A 15,626-nucleotide genomic window follows, 5' to 3' on the forward strand; every position below is an offset into this window, starting at 1 on the left:
GCAGTCTGTTTTATCTTGAAATCTGCTTGACTTCCTTGCCATTTTGGAAGTTCTGTGTCTACACTATTCCTTCTTATTTGCTTTGTAGTTGACTTCATTATACATTGATATTTCTGGTTCCGTATTTTGAGTCTTGTAGGTTTGTTTTACTTTAAAAACTAATGTATCTGGAGCCCTGGTGTAGCGCTGTACTGCAAGGTCAGTTTGAACTGCATTTACTCCTTTTCCCTTTCAATGTGTTATCTGTTTTTGAGATCTTAGTATTAATATCCTGGACAATACAGGTTTTATATTGTTACAAAATATGTATTTATTTTGTTTGTTCTTATAATGTTTTCCTGAAGTCTTCTAAATTTTTATTGTGTTCTGCTTGCATTTCTTGATCTTTCTGTCAAACCTTTGAAGGTACCTAAGTATCATTCTTTTGAATTATTTTTCAGTTAGTTCCATTACCTTTTCTTACTCAGAAATGTCTTCTGGCTCTGCATCTTGGTCGTTTGTCTGAGCTACTTTCTCGTTTGTTTGTGTGAGCTAAAATCATCTGTTTTCTTTGGGGCATTGTGGAGCTGTCATAAAATTGTTGGACCCGAAGGGGACAAAGCTTTGGAGGTCTCCTGCATTCAGGGAGCTCATGAGGTAGTTGTAAGAGGGACATGACAGCAGAGTTCCTGGCCCTAGATGGGAGTTCCTACTGGGCCTTGGCATTATCTATGTTCAAGGCACTCAGTCCAGGAGTAGTTTGTGAGGCTTCTCGATGGAGCTGTTTCAAAGTCTGTTAGTACCACAGGGAAGCTGGGGCTAGTGTGACTGGTTTAATCCTGGACTGGTGGCTTTGTGGATTTTGTATCCACCTGAATCCAGACACCAAAGTGGCATACCATAGTGCCCCCCCCCCCCACACACACACACTGGAGTGGCTCGCAACCATATGGTTCCAAACTCTCAGAGAGCAAGCTCTGTGCATGGGTGGGTGAGTGTGGGAGCTGGCCGTACTTTAGATCACTAGTGGAGTGTAGGGGAAAAGAATACATTGCACCTTATCCATGACCCACACTGATCTGCTTTGGCAGGCCTCACTCCGCAGCCAAAACTGCTCACAAGGGTGGTCAAGCTGAGTCTGGCCAGCCATTCAAAAGTCAGTCTCCCTGTCTCACCATCTCTGCATGGCCTCTCCTCAGAGCAAGCATTCCATCCACTTCTCTAGCCATTTTTCTGAAGTTCAGGGTGCCAGAATGTTCATCTGTGTTTCATTTTGTGTCTCATGTCTTTATTGTAGAGGGTCTGTGTAGTGTGTCTACCTAGTCTGCCATCTTGCTGGGATTCTAAATAACATTTTCTTGATTGGAACTTAAATGTATTCAAATCAAAATTATTGAGTATATTTTTGTAGTAAGCATGCTAGAACATTCCCTATAACAATGTTTGCAGAGAGTTAATTTATACATTTTCTCTAGTTTGCATGTGTTTTATCATGAAGCTTTAAAACTTAATAATAGGAGTAAACTGTATTTACAGTTAAGTGTTCCAGAGTACTAATACTCCATAATGTTGTCTGTTGCTTGTCATGATTCACACCTATTGAAAGCATTTGAGTAGTCAGTGAAGCATAAGTAAACATCTTTGTGGTATTCTTTTGCTTCAGTCAAGATCCATCTGACATTAGCAATTATATCCCTTGTTCCATGTCATCTTCAGAATCTGACTTGAACCTCACAGTTTCCTGTTAATGTACTGTTGAAGCTGTTTTTAAATTATATTTAGCAAAATTTTGGATGCATGCAATATTGATGATATTGTCCAATGATTTCCACATTCCATTAGGTCATTGCTCTTTGGAGTGGGTACAAATATGGATCACTTCCAGTCAGTTAGCCAGGTAAACGGTCTTTCAAATTTCTTGTCATAAGTAAGTGAGTGCCTCCAATGCTGCATCAGTTTATTGAAAGATTTCAACTTGTATTTCATCAATTCCCAGACCCTTGTTTGTGCTTTCAGTGCACCTTGGACTTCTTCATTCAGTACCATTTTTTTTTTTTTTTTTTCAAGTACCATTTACTCTTGATCATATGTTCCTTATTGAAATGGTTGAGCACTGACCATTTCTTTTTGGTACTGTGACTCTGTGTATTCCTTCCATCTTTTTTTATGCTTTCTGAATCATTTAGTATTTTGCCCATACGATCCTTCAATATTGCAAGTTGAGGCTTGAATTTATTCTTCTGTTCTTCCAGCATGAGAAATGCTGAGCATGTTCTTTCCTTTTGTTTATCTAACTTCCGGTCTTTTCACATGTTGCTATAGTATTTTGTTTTCTTGAGCTACCATTTGAAATTTTCTTTTTAGCTCTTTGACTTCCTCATTCTTTGATTCGGGATAGCATCTCTACACTGGAAAGCAAATTTCAGAATCTCTTCTGATATCCAATTTGGTCTTTTCTTTTTTTTCTCTTTTGAATAACCTTTTGCTTTCTTCATGTATGATGTTCCCTCAGGTCTCCTGGTATTCAGACATTAGTGCCTAATGCATCAAATCTCATCTTGGGATTCTCAGTTTAGGTGGGATATGTTCAGGGTCGTATTTTGGCTCTCTTGTACTTGCTTTAAATTTTTTCAGCATCAGGCTGAACTTGCATATAATCAGTTTATGGTCTGTTCTACAGTTTGCCCATGGCCTTGTTTATCTCGTCTGACAGATGTAGACAGTTTGATTCCTGTGTATTCCATCTCTTGAGATAGATTTATTTAGTTGCCTTTTATGTTTTTTTAAAATGGTATTTGCAGTAAAGTCATTGGTCTTGGAAAATTCCATTATGCAATCTCCAACATCATTTCTATGACCAAGCCATATTTTCTAACTACTTCTCCTACCTCTTTGTTTCCAGCCTTTCAATTCCATTGACCAGTATTTATGAATACATCTTGATTGCATATTTGATCAATTTCAGACTAAAGAAGTTGATAGGATTCTTCAGTTTCATCATCACTGGCTTTAGTGATTGCTGCATAAATTTGAATAGTAGTGGCATTGTACTTCTAGATCTTGGAAACGTTAATTTTGATGATGAATGTCATGCCATTTCTATTCAATTGATCCTTCATGGCATAGTAAACCATATGATTTTTAGATTCAAAATGGCCAATAGTAGTCCATTTCAGCTAACTAATACCTAGGATATATATCTTTGTGTGTTCCATTTCATTTTTGACAACTTCAAATTTTCTAAGATTCATACATTGTACATTTCAATGTGCCAATCCACTTTTAGGGTATGAATAAATGTTTCTAGCTGTTTCTCCCCATTTTGAGTTTTTCCCCATCAGTAAATGAAGGACTCCAAAGCTTTTCTCTATCCGTGCTATTGTCAACTCTATTTTGAGGAGGCAGCTCTTCCCACATGTATTTTGAGTACTTTCCAATCTGAGAGACTCATCCACAGCACTGTATCTGACAGTATTCTGGTGCCAGTCTCAACGTTTTTATGTTTTGTCACTTTATCTGATAACGGTTCCACTGCTATTCATAAGGTTTTCAGTGGGTAAACATTCAGAAGTAGTCTGCCTCTCCTTCCTAGTCAGTCTTAGTTTGGAAGTTCTGCTGAATCATGCCTGCCATTGGTGACCCTACTGGTATTTAAAGTACCAGTGGCATAGCTTTCAGTATCACAGCAACTTGTAAGCCACCGCGGTCTGACCAATTGACAGCTGAGTGGTATCCTGTTGTCTTGGGATTCTTAATTTTTTTTTGCTTTAGAATTTCTCAGATCTTCTTTCAGTATGAATGGGGTCTGTAACTGACCTGTGAAGTTCATGCCATACTTTAAGCATTCTAATAAGAATATGAGTTTTATTCCATTAAGAATGAAGATTCACCTACATTTATTTGTTTCATACTGGGTTATGAGATGGGCTGGTATAGCTGCAAGGTCAATAGTTGAGTCTACCAGTCCTTCCACAGGTGAAAGATGAGACTTTCTTGTCCCGTAAAGATTTACAGCCTCAAAAGCGTATACAGAATCACTATTAGTCGGAGCTGACTCTATGGCATACAACCAACAACTACCAAATTAAAAATAATTTTTTTCCTTAATATTTGAAGAGTGTAATATTTTATAATGAGGAGGTGGCATGGATAATTTAGAAAAAGCCAGTAAAAATTTTAAAAATATTAATTCAATGAAATTTTATTGATTGTAAGACTTTCAATGCTTTGTACTGTTGTGCTTAAGGTCACTATAAGTCAGAATTGACTTGAGGGCAACTGACTTGTGGTGCTGTCGAATAAACACTGGACTGCTAACTGCAGGTTAGCAGCTCAAACACTGCAGTAGCTCTCAGAAACTTGATACAGGGTGGCCATGAATCAGAACCCAATGGCACACAATACCAGCAGGCTCATTATAGATGTGAATGGTAAAGCACTTGTTGTTGTTGTTAAGTGCCACTGAGTTGGTTCCAACTCATAGTGACCCTGTATAGGGTTTCTGAGGAGAGGATGGTGAGTTTGAACCTCTGACCTTGAGATTCAAACTGACCTGTGATCCAGACCTTATCCTGCAGCGCCACAGCAGTACTCTGGTAATGCAGTAGACAAAGAAATAAGAATCCTTTTTCCTCGTGAAACTTAACATTCCAATGGAGAGGGAAGACAATAAAGAAGAAGGTAAAATAGTATGTAAGATAAATTATCAAGGTGTTAGAAGAACTTCTAATGAAATTTTCCTTGATCTGATTTTTATGTCTTATATCATCTTGGTGCAGTCGAACCAAATTCCGCCACAGCCAGCAGTTGTTTCCTGAAGGTTCTCCTGGTGACCAGTGGGTAAAGCACAGGCAGCCACTTCAACAAAAGCCATATAATAATCATACTGATATGTCTGACTTCTTAAAAGCAAAGGTGAGTAATATGCATTAAAAATTTTAGATCTTGAGATCATTTGGCAGATGAATTAAGAAATTCCCTTATTTTTACTCTCTGAGCAAATTAATAGTTTATAGAGTTCTAAGTTATTGATCAAAGACTCCTGTGTTTTTGACTTGTGGATTTTAACTGAGATTCCTTAACTGTTACAGTTTTCATATAAAATATAACAAATAATAGGAATTAACATCTGATTTTGCTTTATATGGTGCTAGTAGAAAATCCATCTCCCCCAGACTCTGCCACCCCCTCAGCCAGGGTGCCATGTCACATCTCGCCGGTCCGTTGGTCGTCGGGGTGAGGTGGGGACCCGTGTGGAAGTCCTGGTGTGGTGCTGTGGGTTAATGTGCCATACTGCAAAACTGTTTGAACTGCAAGGTCGGTGCTTCAAGTTCACCAGCTGCTCCTTGAAAACCCTATACAGGGTCGCTATGGGTCAGAACTGACTCGACGGCACTTAACAACAACAACAGTGGAAAATCTCTGTAAAAACAACAATATAAAAATCATAAGTTAAATACTGGTCCAATTAAGATCTGTTGGTTTTTATTGAGAAAAGAAAGTATACTTTTGAAAAAAAGTTAAAAGGAAGACTATGCATTCAATACCTATTGCCATCGAGTTGATGTAGACTAATAGTGACCCTCTAGGACAGAGTAGAAGTGTTGTTTTTGGTTTCTGAGACTGTAAATGTTTCCAGGAGCAGATAGTTTGATTTGTATGTGGCAGAAGAACTAGCGAGTTTGACTTGCTCACCTTATGATCGACAGCCCAATATATAACACATAATACCCTATAAAATACTTTAAATAAAAAAGACAGCTCATACCAAGTTTTATTTAAGTATATAGAGCAACTTGAACTGCCATATATTTTGTTGGAAATATAAATTGGTAGAGTTTCTTGAGACAGTTATTCATAGTGTGTTTATATTCAAGAACAAAGGTATGCTATCCAGAAAAGCAGCAGTTCCAGGGATGGAGACAGAGATGATGACATGGAGACAAGGAGCAGCTGAGGACTCTAGACTCATGGAAGGCTGTGTGCTGGCAGCCAGGGGGCAGACTTGCATAGTGTGCCCTTTGGTTGGATGATTGTATATTTCTGAGTGTTTTGGTGTACATCCAAAAAAAAAAAAAACCAGAGGGAATAGAGGCAGGTACTGTTGAATGGTGATGATGCATGATGGAGGGGATTGTAATGAAATGAAATACAATAGGATGAATGTAAAATTGATGTTCTACCATGTAAACTATCTCTCAACTCACAATAAAAACTTAAAATAAAGAAGATTTAGGGGATGTACCCAATCACTGTACCAAAAAGAAGTGGTCGATGTCCAACCATTTCAAGAGGTAGCATATGATTAAGAGCCACTGATAAACCAAGTAAAGCAATTAAATCCATGCCCACCCCAAAATAAATAAAGGTATGTGTAGAGATTTAGCAAATCCACTCTTAGAACTATACCTAATAGATATTTTGGGGTGCTGGTGATACCTTATGTGTAAAAATTCATTAAGTGACATGTTTACTGACATGGCGGTTAATAATGTCCTAGTCACTGTGCAGTAGAAAGATGTGACAGTCTGCTTTCAGTCTAGGAAGGTGTATGGGCCATGTCTACTCTAGTCTATAGGATCACTGGGAATCAGAATTATCTCAAGTTCAGTAGGTTTGGTTTTTAATAGGTGAATTTTTATTTTTTTAAAGGTTTCATAAGGGAAGTGCATTTTTCTTGTGAAATAAAGTATAACACTATTTCAGAAACTTTGGTATTTGGCTTGAATTAAAAGTATGTTGTAACATGAGTTTCTGAAAGCTCTGTTTCCATTTCTTATTTTAGGTTAGCTATTTTAAAGTGGTCTTTTTTTTTCTTTTTCTGTTGGTAGGTGGAATATAAAACTCAACAACTTTTTATATTTTAAAATAATAATAAAAATATTATTTTACTTATACTTTTTAGCCAGCCCTCTTATATAGCTGTCTTTTCAAGATCTTTAAGGGTTAAATAACATTAGAAACTTTACATGTTTTTAGTTAAGCTTAGATTTTTTTTCCTTTTTAATTGTAAAGTTAACTAGTTTTTAAAGCAGTATAATGTCAAAATGTAGACTTATTTTACTATGAAACTACTTGCAGTTTTCAGATTTAACATTAGTTTTAGTTCTAAATTTAAGAATAACGGTTTAAATTTGAAACATTAATCTTTATTATAATTTTGTATAAAAAACATTATTTAGTAGTACTTATTTGTTGACTCATAATCTAAAAGCTGATTTTAGACTCACTGTTTTCTGCTCTAAGTAATGTGGTTACTTACTATGTCTCAGCATTCCCTTCACAGAGAGGTTCCTTTCACATACAAGTAAAGTGTTCAAACTTGTTTTTCCCTTCATACTTTTTTTAAAAAAAACAACTCATTCATTTGTTTCATTTATATATTATAAACAAAATCTATAAGCATTAATACAGCAAGGCAAGAGAGATGGAAGCTTCCTAGGGGACATTGTATTTGCAATTTATTCTTTTAGAGAAATTGTGCTTTGTGGTGAGGCATTATCTTTGCCTTAGTTATCTAGTACTACTATTACAGAAATACCACAATTGGATGGCTTTGACAATCAGAAATGTATTTATCACATCTTAGGAGCTGCTATTAGATATCCTTGAAGCTGTTGTGACTTCAGTGACCTTACTTAGAACAGAACAAAACACTCTGCAGTTCTGCATGTTTGAGCCCATTGTTGCTACCACTGTGTCACTGAGTCTCTACCAAGCAAGATGTCCTTCTCTGCTCTTGGTAACATGTCTAAAGTACATGAGATGAAGTCTCCCTATTCTTGTTTCTAAGGAACATTTTGTACTTCTTTTAACATAGATTTGTTCATTCTTCTGACAGTCCATTACTACATTCAGTATTCTATGCCAGTGCATCAGTTCTTCTTTAGTCTTCTTTATTCATTGACCAGCGCTCATGTACATAGGAGGCGATTGAAATACCATGACTTGTCAGGAGCACCTTAGTCTTCGAAGTGACAGTTTTGCTTTTTACCACTTAAAGAATCTTTTACTGCAGATTTGCCCAGTGCAATACACGTTTGATTTCCTGACTTTCTGCTTCAATAAGTGTTGATTATAATTCCAAGTTGAATGAAATCCTTGACAACTTCAGTCTTTTCTCTTGTTTACTGTGATGTTGCTTATTGGTCCAGTTGTGAGGATTTTTGTTTACTTTATATTGAAGTGTAATCCGTATTGAAGACAGTAGTCTGATCTTTGTTTAGTACACTAGAAGTCCAATTTAGGGAGCCAGCTCTAGGGAAAGACTTTCTTTGCTGGCTCTGTAATCAGTCTTCCCCTGGGTCTAGCATTTCCCAGCACGTGGACCCTGGGTCCAAAGGATGGTCTCTGCTCCCAGCTCTTTTTTTGGTGGTAGTAACTGTGTTTGATCTTTGTTCACTACTTCAGTCTCTTTTATATCTCCAAAGTGACTGACTCAAAATACAACCTAGTTCTGTCGATTGCATTCTGCCTTATTAACATAGCATCCATTAATCCTGCCTTAGTAAGATCATAGAGATTAGGATTTACATCACATATGATAATTAGATCACAGAATGCAGGTTTATTACGTAATACCAAGGATCATGGTCTAGTCAAGTTGATGCATATTTTGGTGAGACACAATTCAATCCATAACAATCTTTTATAAGAAAATATATTGATATGATGTGGATTCCCCCCTCAATATTCTATGGAGATTTTGCTGAACTCTGATTTAACTGGCTACACATATTCATAGAGGTATGGTTCTTTTGTCCTGTTACCACATATGTTTTCATTTTATTTCAAAAACAGAATCAAAATACGAGGGGAAATGGCAGGAAACAGTATCAAGACTCCCCTAATCAGAAGAAAAGAGCAAATGGGGTGCACAGTCAGTCAGCGAAGCAGCAGAATCCCTTGATGGTAAGATTCAAGACTCCCATGCTAAGAAAACAGTTCAGACGTTTTTAGACTGGAACAACAGCTTTGTCGTGACATAGTAATGGTATTTACTTTACTCTGCTTTAATAAGATTTTATAGTACTAAATTGTGTACTACTTTCTTCATGTACTAAAAATCTTTCCTTGACCACTTTTAAATATAAGTTTTAACAAGTTGAGTTTTTAAGTTTAACAGTGGTTCAATTATATATCTAACCTCTGCTTTTTATGTGGATATTTACTTTTATTTTCATATTTTGACAAGAATATGTAATAAGCACTGCTAGAGTAATTCCTTGGCTAATGTTTTATTTTCTAAGTAGTCTTAATGAAGATTTAATAATAAGTCTAATTATTTTAATGAAGGGAAATATTTGAGGGAATGTCATGGTGTATTTCTTTTTTTTTCAAGTTTATAGAGTTAGAAAATAGAAACTAAAAACTGTAACACTCCTATCTAGTATTCTAAGCATGGTATGGCACTGTGGGTTAATATGCCAGACTCCAAAGCCATTTGAACTGCAAGGTCGGTGGTTCAAGCTCACCATTCACTCCTAGGAAACCCTATACAGGGTTGCTATGGATCAGAACTGTCTCGACAGCACTTAACAACAGCAATAAAAAGATGAACAGTTTTTAGGCATTTTATCCCATTATTCCATTTACTTTTATTGTGTTTCAGAAAGAATTCAGTACAGATGGTCTGTCCCCACTTACCATATTTTAATTCTTGATATTTGTTGGATTTTCTTGTTGTAGCATCATGTATTCAGACTCATTGGGTAACAATAGTAATTTCAAATTTTTATCAAAAATATTTGAATTCTCAGAGTGGTTTACTTTTAACTTAGGGTTTAATGATCTCACCATTTCATACACATTAAAGATCAGTTTAGTATTAACTTACTTGATAAGAACAAGGGTGACAACCTTAATAGATGGATTAAAGGCTTCTAATGAAATGCATGGATCAGCCAGGTGGCATCATTGATGGCGTCAAGTGTGGCAGCGATAGTGCGGGTTGGCCCAGGATCTGACATTGTTTCGTTCTGCTGTGCATGGGGTCGCTATGAGTCGGTTCCGACTCGATGGCACCTGACAACAACAACAACAATGAAATGCAACGTTTATTTCTACAAAAAGACAGGAAGATACTCCATATTGTAAAAATGTTAACTTTTCCTAAATAAATAAGGAAATTTAACAAAGAGTCAGACCTACTGCTGTCAAGTGGATTCTGACTCAACAGCAACCTTATATAAATCTCGATGGGCACAGACAGCTTCATTTTTCTTCTGTGTAATGACTAGTTGATTTGCACCATCACTTTGTGGTTAGCAGTCCCAATGCCTTTATCACAGCATCAACCAAACTTCTGTGGCTTTTGAGGAGAACTTCATAAACGACTTTCAAATTCAACCTGGAAAGCTTGAATCAGTTTTTAATACAGTTAATGAACAAGCAGTTCATAAGGGAAGAAATAAAAATGACTAATAAACATGAAAAATGATAAAATCATATGTGTGTAATCAAAGAATGCAAATTAAAATAGGATACCACTTTCTCCCGTTAGATAGGCAAAACTGGAAAAATTGATACCTCAGTATTGCTGAGTATGTTGGAAATACTTAAAATTTGCTAAATGGCACTTCTTTAGAGAGTAGTTTGATTGTGTGTATCAAAAGCATGAAAAAGTGCCTGCCTTGTTTCCCTGGAAGAGGAAATCTATGTAATATATTACCAGATAGTTTAAAAAAGATGATATATGGGACCATCAAGTGAGAAGAGCAGAGAGCATGACCCTACCCAGAGAGGCAGTGAAGCCAGGCATGGAGACAAAGATGATGACATGGACAGATGGAGTGGCTGGGGACATGGAACTCAAGGAGGGAGAGGAGCTGTTTGCTGACAGCTAGGGGGCAGGTGTATGGGGTGTATCCTTCGGTTATTTGATGATGCATGGAGGGGATTATAATCATTGCAATGAAATGAAATACGATAGGATGAATGTGAAGCTGAAGTAGGTCAGAGGTAAATAATGATGTATGCACAACCCTGGAACAACTGGGTTCTGGGATACAGGAATTGAGACATGGTTGGAATGGGGAAAAGGCGGGAAATAATGTTAAGATGCTTGGCTGTCTTTTGAATCTTGGTTTCCCAGACATACTATTATAAAATAAACACTTGAGGGGAAGAGAAAGGAATAGCCATAAATATCGCCATAGAAAGTTTGTAAGTCTGTCTCCTGCCTATAACGGATTGGAATACCTAAAAGAGGACTACAACATGCTTCAATGAAGGAGGCTTCCTGCGGAGCCTCTGCATTACATAAGAGCATAAGTGGAATCCTGAACAGCATCCAGAATCTTCTGAGGTGGGAAATTTCCACTGGAAAGGACAAACAGATCAGCCTGGAGCGGCTAGAGGAACAGAAGATACTTCTTGAAAGAAAGACCTACAGGAAAAATACAAAACAATATAGACAGACCGACTGATGACAAGAACAAGCAAGTTGCTCGCCCAGGAGACTTCAAGGCAAGTGGTCGGGTCCCCTCAGGGCAAACCTTCTTCTAAGACTAAGACTCAAGGGGAATGAATACATGCTCTGATTGGTGACCACGTTCATCACCGATAAGAGGAAGTAAGAGAAAAACAGCAATGAAGCTGCAAGCTAAGCCCTACAACGTTCAATAGACTCCTGTGGACCTGGGTGGAGACCTGGTTGGCCAGCAGTGTGGCAAGACCTGGGAACTTTTGGGCCCAGAGTCAATGACATAGCCACAAAGGACTAGAGTGGAGAGTGAAGCATCCAGTTGGTAAGAAGAGAAGGCATATGCATAAGAACACCCACACTTTCAGATAATATCCACTTGACCTGGCTTCAGTGACTGGATGTTCAGAGCTCAACTAGAAGAAAGAAGAGGACAAAAAGACTTATCTTATACAAGTTGATGAAATTGACCTACACCTATGGATGTAGTAGCTCAAAAGAGGGAACAACACATCTTTACAGCAAGGATCATTCCCACCTCCTCCATACACAGAGTAGACAGGGATGGGCAACTTGGACACTGGCTACCCAAAATGGGGGGCAGGGCGGGGAGAGACAAAGGCAAGAAGTGACTGGCTTACCAGCTTTTAAGAGGGAACCTAGATCGGTCTCTTGTGATGCAATAGTGAATAATTGTTATTAGGACTCATTGTGAGGGTTGGAAATGTAAAAGAAGACATTTTGTAGCAAGGAAGGGAGTGATTAACTTTGCAGTCTAGGAGTGGAGGTCCTTGGGACCACCAAGGGAGAAGAACAGAGAGTGGACCATACTCAGAGAAGCAGTGACACCAGAGATGGAGGCAGAGATGCAGCAGCTGGGGACTATAGACCCGGAGAGGGAGAGGGGGCTGTGTGCTGACTGTCCTGGGCAGAAGGCTTGCAGGGTGTACCCTTTGGTTGGTTGATGATGCACGGAGGGGATTGTAACCATGGCAATGAAACAATATATGATAGGATGAATGTAAAGCTAATGTTCTCCCATGTAAACTATCACATAAGTTACAATGAAACATAAAAAAGCAGCGCTTAAAAAAAAGATATAAATTTATGTTTATTGAAAAAGAAATATGTTCAATATATATTTTTTATATTTTAAAAGTTGATTTCCCTATAGTAGTGTTTCAGCCACTTAAAAGTTCAAAGAAAAAAAAGTTGGGAATGATACATACCAGAATGGTAATAATAATTATCTCTGGGTTGAGAGATTTAATGCTAGTTTTTCTACAATAGAAATGTAATGAAACACCACCCACCCCACTCCACCCCCCCATCAAAGTTTAGGAATTTGTAAATAAAAATACAAGGAAAGTTACCCAGGAGAAAATCGGGATGATGGTTATAATGCTGCTTCAGTTTTTCCTGGGAAATTTGATACTCTATTGATTTGTAAAATAACTGAAAATAATGTGCTATGTTTTTGGTTTTCAATAGAAATGTGAAAAAAGACTTCATCCACGAAAACTGCAGGATAATTTTGAAACAGGCAAGTCAATTTTCTGTCATTTAAAAATCTCTTCTTTTGAGATTTAGTTTGGTTTTGGCCTAACTTTAATTCTCTAATGTTGTTGTTGTTATGTGCCGTGGAGTTGGTTCTGACTCATAGCGACCCTTACAGTGTTTCCGAGGCTGTAAATCTTTATGGGAGCAGAAAGCCTCATCTTTCTCCTGTGAACAGCTGGTAGTTTCAAACTGCTGACCTTGCAGTTTGCAGCCCGATTCGTAACCACTACACGACCAGAGCATGTAGTTTACAGAGAGTCGATATATATGATCAAATTCTCTTAATATGCAATTGGCTAAAATAAAGATAATTGAATTATTTGATCATTTGAAATATCAAATGAAATTATTTTCCCTTCTAATGTGCTGTTTCTTTTGTGACTATCAAGCCTTGGTGCTATGTATGGGTATTATAAATAATAATTGCTTAAGGGTTAAAATAAAAACATCTAAATATTACAAAGCTGAAGCTATTTCATTGCATATTTGTAGGGGAAAAATTAACATCAGAGGAGGAAACATTTTTCTCTTGTTTTGGAGGTAATGTTGGCCAACTTTTTGAGGTGGTGCTAAGAATAGATTTTATTAAAGATGACACTTGGCAGCTTCTCTTACTCATCAAAAATAGGCCTGTGACTTTGTTTGGAAAATTCCCTTGAAGTAGATACATAAATACCATCTAAATTTAAGGCTTTCATATATATATAAGAAATGAGAAGTTAAATGATTAAATTCCTTTTATTGAAATCTTTACTATGATTTAAGGTTAAAAACTATTTTAACATAAAATTTAAAAGATTCTTTGACTCTTTTGTGGAAAGTTAAGAATAAATACGAAGAACTAGGAACTATCATTAGAGTTTCATGTAGAAAAGTTATAGGAGTAGATGTCATCTTAAGCAGACATTTTGACCACCTTGCATGGTGGAGAAATGATTGGCTAATAGTCGAATCTAATGAACCTACCTTTAGAAATTAATTATTTCACAACATCTTTTAAATCTCTATAGATTCTGAAACATTAAAGAAGGCAGAGTATAACATAGTATATCCAACTTAGTTGGACATAATGTGAATATATGTAAATCTTTGACTTCTCAGTCTTGTGAAAGATGTATGAAAGGACTTTGGTCCTGGAATTCCCCATTTCACCCTTTCTTCCTCAGCCTTTTCTTGTCCATTTGAAACCTCCTTTCCTGGTCAGGTCCTTGTTCTATTTAAAAAGGAGGGGGAAAAAAGCCTGGATAAAGTAGAATTGGGATATATTATATTTTGAAAATAATGGATTTTTCTTCAGTTTGATATACTCCCTGAAGACTTGGTAAGCTCCAACTTTATTACTTCAGAATTGTAATCTTTACAGTTCTTTTAATAGCAATTTGTACAGTGCTTACATTTTAGACTTGTTAAGAAGTTCCCATTATGTTGGCACAAAATACAAGTATAGGAGGAAAACAAACTCATGCTTCTTCTGAAATCAAGTGTTAGGGGTCTTAAAGGCTGAGATTAAGATTTTGAAAGTTAATATAGAAGTAATAATACATCACCTGGTTTAGAAAAAGGAAGTTATCTTGGTGGTTCTATTTAGGTTATGTTCAGAGTATGGGAAGATAAACTTATAATCTATGTGAGTTTCTTTATAAGAGAAGATGGAGGGCAGTATTTGATACTTTTTCTAAATTAATGAGCCAATTTTGTTTTTTAAACAGATGCCGCTGTGTATGACTTACCTTGCTCTGGTGAAGACCACTTGCTAGACCATGCCGAGGGACAGTCTGTGGCATGTAATGGACATTGCAAATTTCCATTTTCATCCAGAACATTTTTGAGTTTCAAGTTTGATCATAATGCCATAATGAAAATCTTGGATCTTTGATAACAGCAAATGTGTTATGGAAGTATCAAGATCAGAGGCCTGTTGCATTTGAGTGTGTGTCTCTTCAAGCCTTACCTTTCTCAGGTTTTTAAGGAAATGCAGGGAGGCAGTGATGTGTCTGAAGAGAAGAGAATGCTCTGTGTGCAGAGGAGAACGTGGCAAGAAACACGAGTTTGCACTGTAAATGCAGTTATAAACTTTTATGCAGATGTACCTGTTCAGTATTTAGGCTAATTTCAGTTGCTTTTTTGAGGACATTCTTTCTGTGTGATTGTGGACTTTATTTTGCATTGTGGTTAAGAAAAGTGTTTGAGTCATCTTGAAGTAGCCATCCATTATAGTGATTGCAATAGTAGTTTACTTACATTGACATTCTTCAAACAAAAAACCTTAAAATACACAATTATTAAACGAACACTTGTGCTAAAGTATCACAGAGTCAAGATTGCTGGTCATCTGCTTAGGTGGTATTTTGTGCGTGTATCTGCTTCTGACTAATTAGACTCTCTAAGCCTCCTTTACTTAGAGTCTTGTTAAAGGGTTTTATTTAGAAACAGCATCTGGGATATGATGTTCATGTTAAAAATGAACTCTCATTGGCACCTCATTAAAGGACAAAGCCTGTAACATGGAGAGGGGTTGAGTTAAGATGGGTGTGATACTATCACTGAGTTGTGCTGTATGCAGTCAGGAAACCAGTGAGACAGCTGGTGAGAGGCATGGAGGCTGGGACCCTGCTGCTACTTTGGTCATGTCTTTACCATCCTGCCTCCAATCCTTTTTAGTATT

The 15,626-nt window shown here is 37.0% G+C and overlaps 1 protein-coding gene across 2 annotated transcripts in view; it reads left to right on the forward strand.

Annotated features, from left to right (window-relative positions):
• Positions 1-15,271, forward strand: part of DCP2 (decapping mRNA 2) — an 87,018-nt gene extending 71,747 nt beyond the window's left edge. The window contains exons 8-11 of one of the 2 annotated variants that reach the window (XM_006875515.1): positions 4,758-4,893; positions 8,779-8,889; positions 12,893-12,944; positions 14,671-15,271. In XM_006875515.1, coding sequence (XP_006875577.1) covers positions 4,758-4,893; positions 8,779-8,889; positions 12,893-12,944; positions 14,671-14,837 — 466 coding nt within the window. In that variant the 3' untranslated portion in view covers positions 14,838-15,271. The remainder of the gene's footprint in view (positions 1-4,757; positions 4,894-8,778; positions 8,890-12,892; positions 12,945-14,670) is intronic. The other variant, XM_006875516.1, reaches the window with a different exon arrangement.
• Positions 15,272-15,626: the final 355 nt, after the last annotated feature.

This window comes from Chrysochloris asiatica, unplaced genomic scaffold, assembly GCF_000296735.1.
Source record: "Chrysochloris asiatica unplaced genomic scaffold, ChrAsi1.0 scaffold00330, whole genome shotgun sequence".
Taxonomy (NCBI): Eukaryota; Metazoa; Chordata; class Mammalia; order Afrosoricida; family Chrysochloridae; genus Chrysochloris; species Chrysochloris asiatica.